This window comes from Stegodyphus dumicola, chromosome X2 (assembly GCF_044657685.1).
Source record: "Stegodyphus dumicola isolate Sdum_Otavi_A_Nest chromosome X2, ASM4465768v1".
Classification (NCBI taxonomy): Eukaryota; Metazoa; Arthropoda; class Arachnida; order Araneae; family Eresidae; genus Stegodyphus; species Stegodyphus dumicola.
Window position 1 is genome coordinate 45,219,387 of NC_140781.1, and position 21,922 is coordinate 45,241,308.

The window sequence follows — 21,922 nt, forward strand, 5'->3', positions numbered from 1 at the left end:
TGAAATACTATACAAAGAACATTATTAAAAGTGAAAAAATTTTAGAGCATTTTCTAGACTATATTTTATTCATTTATGGATTATGAACTCAAATATAAATATGCAACAAATTTAAGTCTTACAACGTACTTTGCAAATGAATTCCACCATGGTGTAACAATATGCTGAAATGTTATTGAATAACGTTTGCCATTTTGTTAGAGTTTCGCCAAAGGCGACAGTTTGTTCTTCTCAATTATATATGAAAGTTAGCTAGTCATATATTGTGCTTCTAAAGTTGGGATTTAGATTTCATAATTTAGATCATTTACGCTATCATTTGGGAGAATGTGTGTTGAAAAAAAAAAAAAAAAGAATTTCCTTGCGTAATGATCACATGTAAAGATGATATTTTACCAATGACTCTTTCACCAATGAATGTGTAGCACTTTTAAATGCCTTTGTAGCTTTCATCCATATTTCGTACTCCATTTCAGAATCTGCATGGGAATAGTCCTTATTTATATTTTTCTGCCTCACTTTTCTGGAATTCATATTCTTACACTATTCCAATGGTGTCTAATCGATGCACCATAGTTCATGTTCTGAACATTAAGATGGTAATCCGAGATGTCTCAGTTAATACTAGATTTTACTAATTTAATTATAGTTTAGTATTACTGTTCATTTCTTCTTTGAGGAGCTCCATGAAACGTTTTGTCATTTATAGCAACAGTGGTAGAAGTGGGCGGAACACCACAAGTTCCCTATTGGTGGTACAGGTATAGCCTTACTGCACTACAAAACTGCAGTTTCTTGAAACTTGTGGTCCTCGCATAACGAAAATAATGAGTTCAGCTATGGATTTCGTTATGTGAGTCATTCGTGATGGGGGGACGCTGTTTCTCTTCTTTTACTAAATTTAATTCATTCGCAAGCCCGGTGAAAATCACGAAACGTATTAAAAATACAGAGATTATCGAAAATATTACTAAGGTTGGAAATACTACATATTTACTAATTAATTAAAATTATAATGCTAATTTACTTGCTATAAAATGTTTCATACAATATGTGTGTACACAGTCTCACAGTTTTTGAGCTCTATTTAGTCAATCTTCCCAGTTAGCCGTTAGAGTTGGACAACGCATCTGTCTTTTACTTTCTAGGGCAATTTGCCTTTGATACTTTTTAAGAAGTTTATGTCTCAAGAAGTTGTCTACAGCTATCTTCCTCTTAAGAATGTGGTATTGTTTTGTTGGAGAGATTAGCCACTCTTTTCGTCTCAGTTTAGTGATATGCCACTGTTTGGCTGTAACCCCTTCCCATTTTTATCAAATAAAGTTTCGATTTAAGAAATTTCGAATTGGTCCAATTTCCAGTTTCTCAGAAGCGTTCTTAAAAATCGGAGTAATCAATAACCCTTGTCAGCAATCCTGCGCTCTCTCTTTTCTCATCAGATGAGGCTTCCCCCTCGGCTTCTTCATGTTACTAATCAAGGAGAGCCTGCAGTCCTACGTTGCGAATATAATAGCAAGGAGTTAATTAATTGTCCCATTCCACTGGCTTTCTATCGTTGCATCTTTGTTTATGCACAAAATAGCTCTCAGACATGAATTTTCTGTAATTTGGTTATGTTACGTTAAACATTTAAGACATGGATTTAGATGCTTTTTGAAGCATCTTGAGGTGCAGAAGAGAGCAAGATTTTGAGGATTAAAATCCTTTCTGAGGATCTTGCCCTAAGGTATTTTAACTTGCTATAATACCTTTTCCAAGCTCCTCTGGAAGGGTTTTTTAACATCATCAAAAATGGAGAGGAGATCTGTGAAATGGGGCAGTAGAATGACGTTTACTGCACGATGTTTCTAGCGCCTTCGAGCTGCAGTATAGCCTTCGAGCTTAGAAATTTTCATACAAGTAATATTACGTTATCTAAAAAAAAATTTAATCTGGGTAATGTGACTTTATATTCCTTTTTATTTGTTCCGAAGTATAAAAAGGATTCATATTTTATAACAGACGGATGAATCTGTTGTGAAATGTTAGATTTCAAACAAAAAGCAATACATTTTTATGAACCCAAAGCTGTGCTATATCAAATTAAATTATTATTTCAAAATAAATAGTTACCACTTAATTATAGAAAAAACCAAAATCTCAAGAGTAAATAACTACTTCAAATTTAGAAAAATAAATTGCCTTCACAGCTAAAGAACCACTGTCCAACTAGATGGGCCCAAATAATATTTTAAGGCGATTTCAGAAACTTCCACCACCTAACTGCCGGCATCTAGTAGGATAAATTTTAAATGATGAGGTATTAAATGCTCAACAGCCTCTTCTGCTTAACAGCCCAACAGTGGCAGAATGATAAAGTCGCTGGACTTTGGTAATTCTGACCAATGTTCAAATCCAGGCGAACGGGCTGGTGATAAGGGTGTTTTCAGGATTTTCACTATGTGTGACATATATATGTCCAGTTTCCATTGGAAAGTCCTCCACGGAGGCATCCCTGCCTTTAAGCAGCTAGACTTTGATACTTTTAAGAAGTTGCTTCTTAAGCTTTACCTTAATCTCAATAAACCAAATCAAACCAACTTCTACTTAAGAAATTCGTTAATGTTCATTACAGTAATAATATCATATAAATGCTTACAGTGGGCGAGAGACAAAACATTACTATTTGGCGCTGAATTATATTCCTAGAGGTTAAATAAGCTGGTTGCATGATTCCTCATATAACGCAAATATGGACTAGTTTCCACTGTAGAGAAATTAGGTTTTATTTTCGATGCCAGTAAACTGAAGGAAATCGCAAAGCTCTCGCCGAGAATCGAACTCCGATCCTCCCAAATACGCATCGAGTGTGGTTTTAATTACACCGCGTTTTTCATTCCTGGCTTAAAAATGGCCGAATGGAAGAAACGCTGCAAACTGATAGCTCATTTCAGGCTCATTTTCAGGTGAGTAGGCAGATTGCAGGTCGTTTTCGTAGTTTTCCGCATATGTAACTTAATACGAATTAATTTCCTTAGAAGACGTCTTTTCTGTTACTTTGATAGCCTTTGTGTGCTCTGCAATTAAACATCCATCCAATCATTCCCACAGGGAGATAACCCAGTGAAAAATGTAATATCTTAATCAAAATTTACTTTTAATTGAAATATAGAATCAGATGAGTGTCTGTATTCTCATTAATTATCGCATAGTTATTTCTCTCTCTCTGAAATGGGCATAATAAAATCTTGTTCAGTCCACATTGAGTAAAATTCGAAACTTTGGTCGTCAAAATATTGATAGATCGCTGCAACGTTTTTTATAATTCACAAGAGAATTTTTCTTTTTAAGCTGGTTCTGAAAAACAGTTTTATAAATATTTAGTTATATAAACAAATTCAAATCACAGCTCGCAAGTGGTGCATTAAGCCATAACAAAATTTTATATTTAATTTGAAACAATTCAGGTGTATCGGGAGATATCGAGAATTGGATTGGAAAACTATTCAGCCGTATCATGGAAAAGTTTGAAGAGAACGGCCTTTCATCAACAATAGAAGTTCAAAACATTTGTCTATAAGAATACCGCTTAGACTCCAAAGTCTGCTTGGATATTTGCCTCAATACAAAATTGAGATTTTTTCCGTTTAGGAGAAATTCATTTTTATATATAACATTTCGATTTATTATTTTACATACATACATTGCCGATGCATTCTTAGCTATTAATGATGCGCAAAAGTACCCTAAAGAAGTAAGTCGTTAACAAATAACTTAAAATGTTAAAACATCTCACCTGCTTATTGAATTTGATAATAATACTATAAACAAATACGATATAAAAATTCTACTATTTAACGTGCATTATTAGTACACAGAAATACGTTATGCAAATACGGTGTAGGAAAAATCCAAACTTGCATAACATTTAAATGTAGAGAAATTCTTGAATCTTCAAGTCTTGAGTTTCGTTTTTTCGTGGTGGTATCTTCTATTAAAATTCGCTACATAGAAGTACCTTACCTTAAGGCGAGGCAAGAGAAAAAAAAACAAAGTTTCCTAACAATTATGAATAGAGGGTTAAGTTATTTGAATATGACAAAACATACGAGGGATATCTATGAAGAAACAAAGGATGTAGGGGGATGTAGAGGAAAACACACGAGGAAGGATATCTTTGTGGAGGATTTTATAAGAAGATTGGCTAGTACTCACGTTACCCATCTAGAAAAGCACTGAAAACTAACCATGCAATATTCGTATTGGAACCCAGGTTGAACTACCAGTGTTCAAGGATCTTAACCACTCTGCATGGAGCTATGAGTAGAGGGATTCGATTTTCAAATACTGAAGTAATAATTAAGGGCATTTTCATTAAGATGGCATGATGGTCTGAAAGGAAGGGGGAGCATACGTAGGACAGAGTCGGGGGGTTAGAGGGATGCTTTCGTAATCCATTAATACTTAACATAATGCAGAAAACGCAGAGTAATCTGCAGCTCGGATGGGGAGATGGGGTATTATAGTGACGACCCCTTCGATAATAGAAAGTTCTGAGTGATTTGGTCGACAGAGTATCACTGGAAGGTCGAAAAGTTACTCGTCAGTGCTTTGGTTTAGTTTATTTATTCCAAAGCACTCAAGAGCTATCTGCCTAAGGGGGAGGGATTCCTTCGTGGAGGATTTTCTAACGGTCGTCAGTGGGAAAAAGGAATTTCTTCCGGACGAAAGTGATACGGGCCAGAGTTCAAAAACCGTACAAGATAGAATGTAAAGGTAAATTCCATTTGAAAACTGTTGAGATTAACACTTAAATTACTAGTTGGTTATTGTTTCGGAGGGAAAAAATATTAATTTCTCAGAAAAAGATTCACTTATTAAAAGAAGTCCTTGAAATGTGGTTTCGGCTGTCAGATGGGTAGTTGAACTAAAAGAAAAATTACACCAGCCCAGCAGTTCTTAAACTTTAAGAATTCATATCATATGACTTGCATCTTCCAGACCCTTAAATATTAACTGTATACTCTAGCCTTGCATAAGACATAAAATATTTTTAAGAACAAAAGTTTACTGTACAAATTATTAGAATTTCAAGTTTAGTTTGTAAACTTTGTAAAAAATAGTTTTGTTAACAAAAAAAGAAAGCTATAAATACAATACTTTTTACGAAATTCAAAATATATTTATTGGAATTTTCTGCACTAAGTATAATTATTTTCCTTTACCACGAAATGTACAATATCTGGTTCAGTGTTTGAAATGTGCCATTATTGTTGCTCAAGTTAAATCTGACTTTGAAGAAATGAAAGGTTTATGAATTTTATGAAAATAGTTTTATTAAGAATAAAAAGAGACCTATAAATACAATATTTTAAATTAAATTTGAAATATCTCTATCGCATGATTCCTTTGGGAAGTGTGATACTTTTCTCTTGCTATGAAATGTGCAATATCTGCTTCAGTTTCTGGAACATGCTAGTATTATTCCGTAATTTGATTCTGTTCTGAAGAAGTCAAAAGCAATTGATTTCATGCATTCCGTGAAATGAAATTTTCATAGCTTACTTTAAAAATTGTAGTATATCAAAATTATTCTGAAGGTACCATTCGGATGGATTTCTGTTTCTAGAGGTCCATAATTTAAGAATTGCTGCACTAAACCAATGAAAATGATAGGGCTTTCTTGTGGATCATTATATCGATATCGTATAAAAAGGAATCGACTACAGTGTGTCAGAAGTGTTTATGCAGTGGGAAATTGACTGTAAATCTAAAAAACTAAAATTCAGAGCAAAATATCTTAGTTTTTCCTATTTTTTTATATAACATATTTCATAAGAAAACCTAATAATTCAATTCATTTTTATTTAAAGTTATTTAAACAAGAAAAAAGTACTTTAAAAGTAACTATTGCATTCCTTCCGTCGTGCTTGCAGAGTGTAAGTTGTAGTACATCTAGCTAACAGCTGAAAAATCCGTAGCTCTCATCTTAGCGAGAGCATAAGTAATTTTTCATGAGTCTAGCTTTGAAAAACTTAATGTTTCTACAGCGACTCCTGAATAAATGTATGATAGATGATAATTCGCCCACTACGATGCCATATTGAATTTATTGGATTTGGAATATTAGTCTTCCTAATCGTCTGTCAAGTGGGGGAGAATATAAGGAATAATCGCATTCCATCATGCGGGATGTTGTGGGGAAAGAGATTGCTCATCAGACTTTTAGTTGGAAGATTTGAGATTCGAAGCCAAGTAGCTGATTTTTGGCGTTTTCTGCTCCGGGAACAACAACAACAAAAAAAAAAAAAAAAAAAAAAAAAAAAACTCTAATGTTTCTGCAAACATTTTGTGTGTTTTATTTTCCGGATTTCAGTTTATTTTATGTTTGAAAGATAATAAAAGCTTATACATTTTAAACCAGTACCTGGAAACTTAAAGAATTCTTAATAATGATGTTGAAAATCTTAATTAATCTTAAACAATTAGTGCATCCCCCTCATATGTGCGCCCGTGGTGTATGCGATTAGCACATCCAAGTGGAACATTGCTCGAAACCCGGCTTGGGCATAGTTCCTTTTTCCTGTTTCTATCTTTTATTAAACCGAATGATCTGTACAATATACACTCGAGTACACGACTCTTACTTGATGAGGAAAAAATAAGATTCAAATGTAAATTCACCTTTCCCCATTTCTCTATACAAATACAGTAACGCACTTCATTTACTACTTCATGTAATTATAGTTCTAATAGAAAAAATATGAGCGAACTCGCTTACGAAAGCATCATCTAGTTCAAACAATATGGAGGTCGCTTTGATATTAGAGTCCAGATTCCTGGTTGACTTTGCATATAAATCAGGCCCTTTACAGGAGTAAAATTCATTATGTGTTTCACTTTTATTAATGATAGTATCATCTAAACATTATGCATCTTACACAGATTTTGAAAGATGCAGAATTTTTTTTTACTAGTGAAATATGAATGATTACTGATTTATACTATTTCGAGATTTGCAGTTCTAGTAGAATAGCAAAGTTTCTCATTACTGGATTTGTCCCCCATTTTCTTCTGAATATCGTGTATTTTTATTATTGTAAATATTAAATTATGTTCAGTTGTAGCATTTAGACATTAATTAGTTACTGGGAAAAATCGATATATTTGTTTTCCGAAATCTTAACATTACAGAAAATCTTTAGCTGTGGTAAGTTCTTAGTACAGAAATAAATATGGTGATAAACCAAAACGGAATTCAGATTTTCAGTTTTAACTAAGTTACTTAAAATCAATGCGCTTCTCAAGTTCTTGAGCAGTAAAATCTAAAACTAATTAATTTTATGAACTAAATAAAATATTTTTTAAAATTATTACTTAAATAGAATCATTTTTTTCTGAGAGAAATTATTTTCATTTAAATATTTTTTGAAAAACGTAAAATCACTTTTGAAACAAAATAACTTCTAAGTCCAAATTTCTCTCTTTTTCAATAACAAATTAAGTCCCATTAGTTAGGATGAAAATGCTTTCAATTACCCATCGATAGTTTTGCAAAGTTCATTTTATTCCAATCTAAAGTTAAATCTATTTGCTATTATTTTCTTCGATCAGGTTAATTGGGTAACAAAATCTAGTGAATTAATTTATAATTCAAAGAAACAACTAAAAATGCACTCTGGGGAATAATGAAAAATATTTTTTAAATATATCCTTTCCAAATTTTGCACGTCTAAAAAGATGAATTTTCTGCCCTATAATTAACATCCCTGAACAGTAGTGGACACATCTATGGTTCAGTGCCAGAAACGATGAAACAACATCGTAGCCGAATTTAAAGACGGCAGAAGTTTTACGATTTAATAAGCAACTGGGCAGAAAAACTTCGGAGCCGCATTGATTTCAAAATTTAGGTCGGAAAAAGGGCCTAGTGTTGGACCTGGCCTTCTTATATTGTTTTCTTAGGACCTTCCAAAAATTTTGCCTTTTCTGCTGGAGTAGCAAAATAACCTTGGAAGGAAACATTGGCCTGTCCAAAGAATTTACTATAACTTCACATCAACAGGTCATCGATAAGGTCACGCAACACCCCCTTCCTATCTATGGCAGTCGTGTCAAGACGTTCCATCTCAAGTGATAACGAAGCGCTCAGCAGGACTTTGAACCTGGGGATAGAAAGTTCCGAAAACCTTTAAGTGCCTCATATTCGTAACAATTATTGCCATAAAACGCGGAGGGCTGGTAGCAAAGAAATAAACGCTCCCATGTGTAGGGAAAATTAGCTGTGTGCGTTGCAAAAAGAAATCACACTTAAAATTCCTGTATTAACAGATAAAATTCTCTCCCAAAGAAATGTTTTGAGGTATGTTTTAACAGTTTAATATAACATATTGCCTATACGTAGCTTTTAATTTTTTATTTCATCTCATCATTCTACTTATGTTTAATACTATTATGTGCTTTAAAATTAAATAATATAGTGCCTTCTTTTAATGACGTGCGTTATAGCTAATTTTATTGTTGCTAAATACCCAAAAATATTGTTCTGAAATTCGCCAAGCTGTCCTTTCCTAGCTTTCAGTCACTGAAGGTGTTCATGATATTTTCAAAAAAATGATAGTCGTTCTTAACGATTTCTATACTTTAATGAAAGAGATTGGCAGAGAGATAATTTGATATAAGCATGATCAAAGTAATAGACCTGTACCTCTGCTGTAGAGGAACGTGATGTGTGCAAATATACTGAAATTTTGATTAGCTGGAAATTAAAAGGAAGTTGAAAGTTTAGAAAATAGTACTTTTGTATTCCCGCAACAAGTAAAAAACTGCGACAATTTAGTATATTTGTGAACTGAACATTTTTGCTGAATTTAATCGATTTAAAGCAAGTTGGAGAAAAATATATATATAGGTTGCATTTCTTAAATTATAGTTCTTAAATATATTCTCGTAATTACAAAATTTCTCTAAATAAGTAGAGAATTTTATTAACACATTTTCGATATTAGTTTGGGTCATACAAAGTGTACTTTTTACATGATCTTAGTAGAGAGAAAATTCCATATTATTATGCTCTTGCTATAGAATACGAAAATTTCTATACCTTTACATACAAAATTCACAGAGATATGCACAATTAATATTATTAAGGACAAGCTACATATTTTACATTTGTGTTTTAAGTGTTGTTTTGTCTAACACAGAAACATTAATTTCCAAAAAAATTGTTTTATAATTAGTTATTATTTTAATGTGTTTGAGAAACTTTGGGTTTCGGATAATAATAAGCACTGAAAGATGGTTTAAGATGATAAATGCATTCTCATAAATCTTTGCCAATGTTGCATCTGAAGGTATGACACTTTTGACATTTAACTTATTCAAACATGAAAAATATTTTACTAGTTGGAAATTTTTGTTTGGGAAATACAAAAAGTTTGAGTTTATGTTTATAAAATTTTCCACCCATAGAGCTGAAATTGCTTAAAAAAAATCTGAACCAGAAAATACTGTTTCACATAACGCATATAAAACTTTAATGAAATGATGAGCCTTTTAGAAATATTTAATAAAGAGATTATCCTTTAGTTAAAAATATTTTCATTTACTGTAGTTCCTTTACTATTTTAAGTTATAGTTAATTTATTTTTTTGTAAACATTAAACAATATTAAGGTATGATAATTTATGAAAAGATATTAGCTTTTCTTTCTCCCCCCCCCTTTTTTCTCCAATGGCGGGCTCTAGCCGTTTATAGGCATTGGCCAATACTAAGGCCGGAAGCAATGGTGTCTGCTTATTATGAAGGCACCTAACAGGTGGACCACCGTTGTCTCCTATAATGGGACCGACAAATTACATTCAGACCTCCGGGATTCTAAACCAGGCCCTTCGGTTCGGCAGTCAGTGTCACTAACTACTTTCCCGTCTGATCGGCCCCGCCTTAAAAAAAAATAATAATTAAGGATTTTAAAAAAGAACAAAGATATACAATTTTGAAGAAAAATAGCTCGTAATTATTTTTTCTTTTACGGCCTTATGAGCTTCTTTATTTATAAGCTATTTAAGTGCAAGAATGTAAAAGAGTTAACACGAGCTGTATAATAAATCCAACAAAAACGGGGTAAAATGTTTTTTTTTTTTTTAAATTGTTTCTAGTTAAATGTTAACCATAAAAAAGTTTTATTCAGTTTGTATTTCTTAATACCATTTATTGTATTATTATTTTTAGTTATAAATTAGAAAGAAACTTATGTGAAGAACCCATCAGATTGCATTTTAAGAGCTGCCTATGTTATTTGTTATTTTACTTTGTTACTGAAGGAAATTTTATGTAATTTATATGATTTTATATAACAATTAAGCATTGTTTCAACCGACATTGTTGTTGGTCAGCTTATTAGTTTGTAAGGAAATTTCATTTTGCCAGCTATCATTACATTAGTTTCCTTTATGTTTAGTTTCCAAACTCGTTACTTTGAAGGGTGCACTTGTTGGCTCGCTTTTCAGGTATGTTTTAATGGTGTGGTGTATTTAATTATGGCAAAGCACACTAGGGCTATCTGCCTAAGGGGAGGGATGCCTTTCGTGGAGGACTTTCTAAGGGAAACTGGCTCGTATACACGTTACACATGGGGAAAACCACGAAAACGCCCATGCAGCCAGCCCGTTCGCGGGATTCGAACCTCGGACCGAACTACCAGTGTTCAGCGTCTTTACCGCTCGGCCGCTGGTGGGCCGTATGTTTTAATGAAAAATGAAGCAAAAAACTGTGACATGAAAATGATCGATTGAGGGATTTGACTTCTTAATTGGGTAGTAAAAAATCACACACAGACGCTCAAACAAAAAAAAAATGATTAAAAAAAACCCCACCACATCGCTTAACTAAAGCAATGTATTCGCGTTTGTATGAAATTTAAAATAAAAGCTTCCAAATATTAATTAGCTTTAAAATAAAAATCTAGCAGATGACACTACAAAATAGTGATCCATGCCAATTTTAAAACTCACCAATTTTAATTCTTTTTTAATTAAAAAATTAAACCTGATTTTTCAGAAAATTAAAAAGGTATATAAATTTTTCTTGTTCCTAAAGCAACAAAAAATGCGAATTGTGATGAAAATTTTAAAGACAGTGATTCAAACGTTATGGTCTCCTTAATGCATGAATGCAGCAATTTTAATCTGGGGAATATGAAATAAATACACGGGTGACTCTGTGGAATTCACCGTTTTGTAATTTTTATTAAACGATTCAAATGTCCTCTTGTTTATAAAGTGACTTTTATAAAATCAATGAAGGCTTTGCCACTTAATGATAAAGCTACAAAAAATTTATCGAAGCTAAAAATGGCAAAATGGCAAAAATGGCAAGCTTCTCAAAATGGCATAGAATTAATACGAAGAAAAAAAAATCTTCTAATCTTGGGACATGGGTAGAAATTAATTACAGAAGGGATGTAATGGTGTATTACGTAACAATGACTGGCAAAGGCAATCGCAATTGTCGGGCAATAAATAACTACACCGTTTCTTATTGCAGAAGTCGAGGATAAAATTGGAGAAATTTCTGTAGTTATAAACTCTGAAGCTGTCACACTGAGTTCCTTCTTATCGGAATGGAAGATGAAAAGCAGAAAACCACTCTCCGATACTATCTACCATCTAATGGATTTAGAAGGGGAAATCCACCTGCGTGTCGGCTAAGATTTCTGCCAGGATTTTAGGAAGATGCAGCTGTTTTGGCAGCTTCAATCATTAGGTTTATGACAATTTTTATTTTCCTTTTAATTTCTTCTTAATTATTATAATTTTTAACCATCACACACATATTAAGTAGTACTAGTAATAAAAGAAAAGCCTCAAAGAAAAAAAAATACATTAACAATTCAGTTCATATATGCCAAGAATTATGTGTGTTGGTTAATTAATCAGTGCTGATAAAGCATAGTTAGTAATCACGCTAGGCATGGGGGAAACCAAGAAAATCCAGTGCAGGCAGTCAGTTCGTCAAAGAACCAAACTGGAGGAGGATCAGTATTTAGCGGTGTTCTCCATTCCGCCTCTTGCGGGCTTAATAGCTATGAAACATATTTTGTAGTTCGTGTACTAGTATATAGCCCCATTAAAAATAAAATGCCACATCTTCGATTGGGATTCCAATCCAATACCACTTCGTTTCAAGATGGATTCTCTACCTTTGCTCTACTGAAGCTGAGAGCCTACATCTCAATTTTTACGTGCGCATCTTTTACATGATAGACATACAAGATATGAAATGTTATAATATTTTAATATTATTATATTATTAATATACACATGTATATTAGCTTATAATTTAATATATTTTGCTTTTTTTAATAATGCAAATATCATCTTAATGATTGTAAGTTTATGAAAATACAGACTAAAATAAGTAATTATACAAACTCAATTAATAAATGCTGTTTAAATACCGGTTTTCGTGTCAGATCTAAAATCCTGCGCGCTCAGAGGTTTAAAAGAATGGAATCTCCACCGACTTTGCCCAAACTTCACAAAAATATAATAGGGAAGTTTAAAAATATGTTTCGAAAACTATATCGCATACATCTCTTAAGTAAGAAAGAAGATAAAAGCTGAAGTTTTTATATTATTTAAATTCTTCCATCTGCTGTTAGTACTGCATAGTGCTATTGATAAGTTAAGATAATACAGATAAGAACTTTGTTGAAATCCAATTGCTGACAGAGGTGGTTTTTTGCTTATTAATTCTTTGAGTGCCATTTTATTTCGACAGAAAATTTTATCATAAGACGTCTCTAAAGAGTAACGCAAAAAATTACATTATATATATATATATATATATATATTTTTTTTTACGAAAAGAGAGCTCTCATTTATTTTTTACTCTTAAGTAATAGTATTTATTTCTTTAAAATTTCAAAAAAACAAACACTCTTCATTAGCTTCTTAAAAATATCAATAATGATAATAATGAAAAACCCTTATCAGACTTACAGGGAAGCAATTGGCGACGACGAGTTGTCAAGGGTAACACAGTTTTGTTTGGAGGAACATATGCTGGTTAGAACTTCAAATTTTAAAATTCAAGTCAAAATTTTACATGAACCTCAAAAAGACTTGAATCTTTATTTCGTTCGAAATATCTTATGACATTTGGACTATGATAAAATTGTGTTTATTTTTCTTTTCTTCCCACATTTTTGGGTTTTAATAATTTAAATTCAGACTACGTCAATAAGATTTCATAACAAATCTTAACATTCAAATGCACTGAATTTCTTAGCAATGCTTGTGAAATGTTACTTTCAGAAGACAAATCATGCATTAATTAATAGTTACAAATTCACGAGCTATTTTTTCAATATTCAATGTAGACAACTGAAATTTACAATAATGTTTATATAAAAAAATCTCAAAATAGTTTGTCTAAATTAGAAAACTATAAGTGATATTCGTAGTTTGTGTTCAGTTCTTCTTTAATCGTGCCTCTTTGCATTATCGATAATTTCTGACTATAATTTTATATAGGCATAAATAATTCCACGTTGTTCTTAAACTGAATTTAACAAAAACTACAGTAAAAATTTTTAATATATTGAGTTAGTTATCAATAGACAAAACAATACAAATCGGTTGGATGTTTGCCAAAGTAGGAAATCTTTCGTGGAGAACTTTTCAAGGGAAACTAGGTGATAGTGTTTACTCTATACATGAGGAAAATCTGCAAAAAAAATTCAGGCAAATCCGTTTGCAAAGTATAGAGCCCGGGTCGAACTATGACTGCTCAAGGAGATTTGGCTAACTTGTAGTCCCAGCACTAAACTGGATTTAATTCTAAATAGGTGAAAGTTCACAGTGAGAACTGTTAATTACATTTACAGATTAAACAAAGTGTTGCAAGGTTTATTCACACTATTACTCGTTTCTAAGTTTCATCCTATTTCGATTTAAGTTCATTTGGCACTCCTTTTGCACTAACTGAATTCCTTGATTCTATTTCTTATGCTAGCAATGTACATGTAATACTTTGGACCTTCCAAGAAACCATTTGTATCCGTCAGTAAGAAGGAAATGTGTTCAGCACCAATCTCTTAAAATAACGAAACAGATTTCAGAGAGCTAGACTAATATTTGAAACTGTTATAACATGAAATAAATATCGAATGGCCGAAAATTATATGTACTGCTTCTCTTCATCATTAAAAGACAGTTACGAAAGTGTGAAATTTCAAATGCTAATACATTTTACAACGAAACGTGCCTTTTGGGAGGAATACCAATTTTATATAAATTTATGCTTTTCCAGATAGTCATATCCACCATCAGCCAAAATGAATACGCTCAGTATGCTGAACGTTTTATTGAAAATAATGGCTCTAAGTTGGGCTCATTAAAGCATTAATAAAATATTAAGAATTTAGAAAATACTATATCGAGAAGATACTATTGAATTCCAATAAAACATTGATAATTCAATAAAACCCGCATTATGGGTAACGCTAAGACACCATTAAGCACTAACGCTGAGCATTTATTTATCACTTTTACCATCAAGAAAAGGCATACAGGCTTAATATAAGAATTCAAGGAAGTAGTAGGATAACAGTTCATTGGCCGGTTAGATCTTTTGATATCACACAGTGCGTTTTTAATATCGTTCGGGAATCGTCATAGATCTCGTTTACAAACTGCGAGTGACAGACATTCATGATTTATCAACAGTTGCAGCTGCTGTTGCTGAAAGAATCGATGTGAAAGTGTTGCAAAGTCTCTAGTAGCACCTGGAGTTTTGGTCGCATAATGGGGCGAAACAATGATGGTTGACATCAGTTCTTTCAAACACTGTTGCTTAACAAATATTGGAAAAAAGAGATTCTATGCATCTTACTTAATAACATCATCTTAAGTTTTATTGAAATGTTTTATATCATCCCAGCTCATTGGAAGGTGAACAGATGGCGCACTTTGTGTTAGCCAAAAGCTGTTGAATAATTCAATTCGATTCTGAGGCTTCATAAAGATCATAGAGTTCATTCATTTACGGTTCTGTGAAACATCTACCGTAAATTAGTTACTAAGTTTAACTTACTTATCTCGATGATTAATTTTTTAGTTAAGGATTAAAATCAAAATTAATTTAAGAGCTGAAAAAAATTTAAATTAAAAATATAAAATTATTTTAATAATCTTATCTATTAACTTGTTTGGATCATCATTCACATTTATTTGTTCAGTGCTTAATTAAACAAAAATATGCAAATGTAGATTTATATTTATAAAGAAACGGATAGCTCTTGCAAGAAAAGAAAACGGTAAGTTGTTCAGTATTGTTGAGCCGAATAACGAATTTCTTTTGTAAATAAATTATTTAATGGAACGGCTTTATTTTACCCTATACAGGATGTAAAAAGCACCTAAACTTGGGTAATATATTCTATTATTCTAGAGAAATCGCATTTATTACAGATTTAGTTAAATCTAATGTTATTTTTTAATGTTAATAATTTTTGATGTCTCATTTTTAATCATTTCTGATCCGTTAGCCATCCGTTGCTTCAGGGTAAATTTCGTAATTATCCTTTTTTACTTCTTTGTCCGAAGTAAAGGAAGTACTATAATCATAAAAATTTCCGGTGTCATATTTCAACGGAAATATCTACTTTGACCATTTCCGAATCGAGTTGGATGATTGTATGGGTGGCGTCTGTATGTACGAACAGAATAAAGGAGTATTTTTTCCAAAACGGGTTGTAAAATTGATTTTAAATGGATTCAAAAGGGTTTTTTTTTTCATGACGTCTGTATGTATTTGCATAACTCAAAATTGATTAGCCGAAGAACGTTAAAATTTTGCATATGGGTATACAATAAGCAAACATATATATATATACATCCCCTTACCTGGCTTTTATTTTCGCTAACGTTGGTCATAATTATAGCATTCTCCAAGTTGCAGAAGTATTCTAAATGACAAAAATATTCCTATTTTGGCAATGTCTAATTAAAAAAAAGAATTTCGACAATTAACGAAAGCAAACTTTTAATGCGATCTTCCGGTTCCTATACTTATATTTGCTTGCCTTGAGGAATCATTAAGTTAGAATAATTCGAAAAATTAAGTTTAAATGAAGTGGAGAAGAAAAAAAAAAAAAAGTGCATAATTTAGCAGTCATGGGGTGTCCAAATCAGATTTGGCCCACCAGCGGCCGAGCGGTAAAGTCGCTGAACACTGGTAGTTATGTCCGAGGTTCGAATCCCGCGAACGGGCTGGCTGCATGGGTGTTTCGTGGTTTTTCCCATGTATGTTTCCCATGTGTATACGAGCCAGTTTCCCTTAGAAAGTCCTCCACGAAGGCATCCCTCCCCTTAGGCAGATAGCCCTAGTGTGCTTTGCCATAATTAAATACACCACCACATCAGATTTTTTTTTCATTAATAAATCAATGCCTCAGGATAATTTATTCTTAAAGACTAAGAACGTTTTTTCCTAATACTTAATTAATTCAAATCTTATTTCTTATAGTACTTAACTAACTCAAATGTAAGTGCTTGATTCTCGGCTTTAATCACATCAGAGCACCGAACGGGTTATTTAAGTATTGCTTACAGTTCTAAATTGTCTAAGTGATCCCACATTATTTTTTGTTCATAGCTCGTTGAACTTTTTACCAGGGACAAAGTCAGGTGAAAGACAGGAATAAAATTCCACGGATTTTTTTTTTTTTTACTCCAAAACATATACCCTCTACAGCAACTCTATATTTCTAACTAAAATATTTTATGACCATATCGTCTATTTTACAATGTCTAATTCATTTTGAAGAGATTCTTACTTTTCTTTAATTGCTGCATGCTTTGCTTTACTGTAATCGCTGTTGAAATATTTGTTTTTTCATTTTCAAGCCTCCATCAGCCATCACCCAACAGTGGCCAAACGGTATAAACGTTAAATACTGGTAATTCGACTCGGGTTCAAATCTCGACATAGGAGCTGGCTGAATGGGGTTTTCATGATTTTAACAACATGTTATGTTATTAAAAGCCTGTTTTCTAAGTTTCCTGTGTGATTTACCTTAATCCAATCTAATTTATTAATCAATCACATAGCTAATCGACCTATCAATGTTTAAGACATTTCTGTTTTTCTGAAAGATATGTGATACTCTGTTATGTTCGAAATATTTTGTGAGTCTGTATTTTAAACTAACAAATGATTAGTAATATCATCAGAAATTTCTCATCTTTACGAAGTGAGAAAGAGTTTGTAAAATAAGGTGAAATTTTTTATTTTTAGTTTATTTTTCTTAGTTATTTTTTATTCTTAGTATTTTCTACAAATAAATTCGTAATTCTGAAATTTTGTAAAAGGGGAATACGTAACTTTAGGGATAGCTGTATATAGAATTCTACGCTGCATATAGCCTCTCTCTGTAACTGTTTCTATGTACTACGTATCCAAGCTCTTCCTTTCAATTTTTTAATTTATAAGTATAATTTTATTCAGTAATTAACACTGTGAAAACTTTATGAAGTTATTTCTATTAATTAAATTGCAGGCTTTTTTAGAAGTCTTTCTACCAGTAAAACTATATATTCAGATTAACCTCGAAATGTATGTGTTTCAACTCTGTGGCGTTATAAATGTACTGAAAATATTTTGAAGACATAACGGGAAATTTTTTTGGAGAAAAGGGGGGCACTATCATAAAACGTATGTAGTTCCAACACTGAAAATAAAAAAAACTTTAAAACCCTAGATATGAACGAATACGTAAATTTCTATAGATATTAGTCTGTTTTATTATCACTTACTAGCCTAACCCACAAATAGCCGAATGGATTAGACAAGTTAACGCTAATATTTCTGTTCCTTCTGATAGTAGATACTGATCTATTTTATCATCACTTAATTACCATAACACACAAAAGACGAGTGGATTAGACAATTGAAAACTAATATTCCTGTACCTCCTGGTAGCAGACAGTAATATATATTATCACCTTTGAGTACCATAGCCCGCAAATAACCGATTGGATTAGAGAATTGAACACTAAATTTTTTATTCTTCTTGAAAGCAGATACTAATCAAGTTTATCATTACTTATATCATAACCCAGAAATAGATGAGTGGACAAGATCAGGGATAAATAGGGACAAGATAACTGAACACTAATATTCCTTCTGCTCCTGCTAATTGCATGATGTTTTCAGAAGTTTCTACCGTATGTAACATAAATATGAGTTAATTTCCATTAGAAAGCTCTCCGAAAATGCATCCGTTGTCTTCTCTTACATATGCTTTGTTGTATACAGTTAAGCATGCAGATACATACATTGCCACAAAATGACAACATATCTCTGAAACTGTTTTCTTAAACTCTTAAACAATTCCCGTTATGTCTTCTTCAAGTCTGCCAAGTTATTAGCAAATAAACACTAGCAAACTGCACATGGCGTCACCTGGGAATGACAGGAAGCTAAGGAGATGGAAAGATGAATCATTTGTTCATAAAACTGACTGTAGTACATATTGTGTTGTAATTATTATGCAGCCACCTTCTGCTGTTGTTGGCATTGCAATGAACCTAGATGTTGTGCTTAAATTGATATTCTTAAATTTTTCTTGAAATCTGTGGTTTGCTGTAATGTAAGAATGCAGCTGACAAAGTATCTGGTAATTTGCTGTTTATGTTGTTAGTTAGGTTTCTTATCAGTAATAGATCAGACAAAAATTATATGTGTGTCTGTAACTGCAGGTGATGTTAAAGCGATCGCCACTCAACTACGTGTATAAAACTTATATGCAAAATGTTTGTATATAAAATTTCATTGTTACCAGGAAAATAAATTCCACATATATACGTCAACTGAAGTGAATTGCAGCCACTTAGAGAGCATATGATTTCCTTTTTCTCCCCCGCCATATTATGTTATCGATTACAGTAAAATAATTATACCGAACTAACTATAATTTAGACTTGGATCACTATTTTCGTAAAAATGAAGTTTCTTCAAAATCAGATGCTACACACGTGGTTTTCTCGATTGAGTGATTCTGGAAGAGAATTGGTTTCGATAGCTATACTGAAAATAAAGCAAGCTTCACTTGCACAACTTCTGTACTTTAAAGAAAAAAAGTTTGTTTGTTATAAATCTTTCACCATTTTTACTGAAAAACTCAATACATAGCATTGCCCCCGCCGGGACTCGAGCCCTAGACCTCTCAAATACGCGTCGAGTATGCTTCCAATTACGCCACAAAGGTATGCGGAAAGAAGGCAGAAAATATCTTACAGATGTAGGCGAATCCGCAATTTTTTTCATCCTTTTTAATGAACTTAAAATAAGTCAATAATCAAATCTTATCAAGTTTTACAGGATTCAGTAGTTTAAATCTAAAACAGGTGATTGAATTAAATACCCTAAATTTAAATAGTGAGAATCAGATAGATTTTTTCCCTTTCTGTTGCAGAAGAGAATCCTGTTTATTTTTTACTTATATCGGAATAAAATTTAGTAGCTCATCGTAAAAGAAAAAGTAGTGTTTTTATGAAATTAATTTATACGACTTTCACAGAAAACATATTTACAGAAATTCAGTTTGCTGCATAAATATATGTGATAAACAAAGTTAAGAAATAAAAACTAAACTAAAAAAAAAAAAAAAAAAAAAAAAAAAAAAAAAAACACCAAGTATTTTGCTCTTTAGAAGCTGTGTTTTTTCATAAATATACACGAATTAATTTTTTACGAATTTATGGATGAATTACAGTAAATATTTTTACTGATTATTACTGTTACAGGTATTACTTATCGTAATTGGATACAATATGTGATATTTTAGCTTGATTTTTATCTTTCAAAATTTTGTATTATAACAGGCCTAAAGGAAATTAAATAGAAAGGTTATATATTTAGTATCTACTTACAAAGTATAGGGTGCTTGGAAATGCCCCCAGGTCTTGTTCAAATAAGTTGTAGACGCATTCGGGAATACTCTGTAAGAAAATGTATTTGATTGAAAGGCATGTGATGAATTAGAAACATTCAAGAGTAACACACTGTACAAACTAAAAATGAACATTTCTCACATAATGCAATATTGCAACATATTTTAATACAAATCATTTAAGCAATGGATATTTAATATAGTTCCATTCATGACATATTAATTATTCGGAATATACTAAATAGGAATAGAACTAAAATACAATTAATTATAGGATTATATAATACTCATTAAGCTTCTTGGCTCCTTGTAAAGATTCGATAATGATGGCGGTTTGAGGCTAGAATTAGATGCATAAGTAATGGTTGTATTCTTTATGATAAGTAACTCAAAATTGTTTTACACATTGTCAGATTACATTTTCAATTCAAGGCGCAGTCTTCAGTTATCAAAACAAAATATTTCATATATGTTTAAACCATGCAGAGTTATAAATCTGAATGAATGCAAGTTGAGAATTTCAGCACTGTATTGTAAAGTGGCACAGCGCTAGAAGTACAGCATGTTAATCTTCAAAAATTAATTAAAAAAGTTATTCATTGTAAGGTTATAGGTTAGGTAACACAATTATGTGCAAAATACAAGGTGTTTAATTAATTTATTTAGTCATCTTTACATGAGCAACATTTAAATGCAATTTAAACCTTTTTTTCACTTTCTGATAACGACTGATATAACTGATCTATGATTTTTATACTTCCTGTAATGAATATAGGAAGCACCAGAATATTTCAACATCAGTTACACGTCATTTACAAATTGCATAGGGTTAATTAATATTATTTGAAATAATATAAATTGCACAAATATATATAAATTATCGTAAAATCTTGTGCAAATATATGTATATTTTTAAAGTGTTTAATTTCCTAACAAATGAAATTTACCTAATTCTAATTATCAAAGCAAAAATATCTCGTTTATATTAGGAGATATCTTATTTAAGAACCTTGAGGACATTAGCAAAATAATTTTTTATAATGGGCTTGCTTTGGAAGATTTGAATATATTTAAGGAATTTAATTTACTTTTTCTTTTTTCACGTACACTCCGATACTTCGTCGCATCCTTTAGTTAATCCTCTTATCTCACTAGTTAGTCATGCATAGCCTCCGAGCTCTTTTTTATTATCTAAACATTTAAAACATGTTTGATTTCAAAGCTAGTGTGCATTTTAAAGCCTATTAAAGTTAGTTTGTATTTTAGAGCATCTTAAAGCATTATTACACATATATTTACGTACTAATTAAGTTACTTCCATGCTCATGCAGAAAAGGAGCACCGCAACTATGTAGAAATTAAATTAAGAGAAAATTCAATATTTAACTCTATGCATTTCGAACAAGACAAGTACGAGTATCATCATCCTGAAAGAAAAAAAATTCTTAATCGAGATTTTCGTTGAAGTTAATGTCAAAATAAGATTGTATTTTACTTTTACTTAATTTCTTTTTTGCTCAGGCAGATTGTAAACTGATATCTGCTACGACAACAATCGAGCTATTCATCCTTGTTGTTTGTACGAGACTTATGTTTTTGTTTGCAGAATTTCTCAAGAGCTACCTGAATGAAATACAGAGTGCTATCTCTTTGAATGGTTCTGATAATGAGATCTGGGGCCACTGGGGATTCGATTGCTACAACGCTCATTGGATTGCCAGGTTTTCTGCTGCTGCTATCGTTAAAATAAAACAGGATATATCTATGAACGCTGATTTCAGTGTTATTGCAATTACTGAGATGAAACATTTCCTTGAGACGAAGCGGGAAATCATAATCACAAGAGATGAGGGCTGATTTGCGGCGGCTGAAAAGAAGGCTGGCAATAAAACCGCTGAAGCAAAAATCACTTTTGATAAGAAATTGGAAAGGGAAATAAGAAAACCAGATTTAATAAACAAATCATCTACACTCCCAGTAATTTTT

At 31.9% G+C, this 21,922-nt stretch overlaps 2 protein-coding genes across 11 annotated transcripts in view; one reads left to right on the forward strand and one right to left on the reverse strand.

The window, feature by feature from the left end:
- Nucleotides 1-21,922, reverse strand: part of Naglu (N-acetyl-alpha-glucosaminidase) — a 181,289-nt gene that overhangs the window by 100,025 nt on the left and 59,342 nt on the right. For all 4 annotated transcript variants that reach the window (XM_035365645.2, XM_085809538.1, XM_085809537.1 and 1 more), the window contains one exon: nucleotides 19,917-19,985. In XM_035365645.2, coding sequence (XP_035221536.2) covers nucleotides 19,917-19,985 — 69 coding nt within the window. The remainder of the gene's footprint in view (nucleotides 1-19,916; nucleotides 19,986-21,922) is intronic.
- LOC118199723 (zinc transporter ZIP12-like) overlaps nucleotides 1-21,922 on the forward strand; it is a 193,648-nt gene that overhangs the window by 1,135 nt on the left and 170,591 nt on the right. For 3 of the 7 annotated variants that reach the window (XM_085809542.1, XM_085809541.1, XM_085809548.1), the window contains exon 1: nucleotides 8,205-8,341. The exons of 2 other annotated variants lie outside the window; for them this stretch is intronic. The gene's annotated coding sequence lies outside the window, so the exon portion shown is untranslated. Of the gene's footprint in view, nucleotides 1-8,204; nucleotides 8,342-21,922 lie in introns of those variants that run through there. 2 more of the 7 variants (XM_085809545.1, XM_085809544.1) reach the window with 2 other exon arrangements.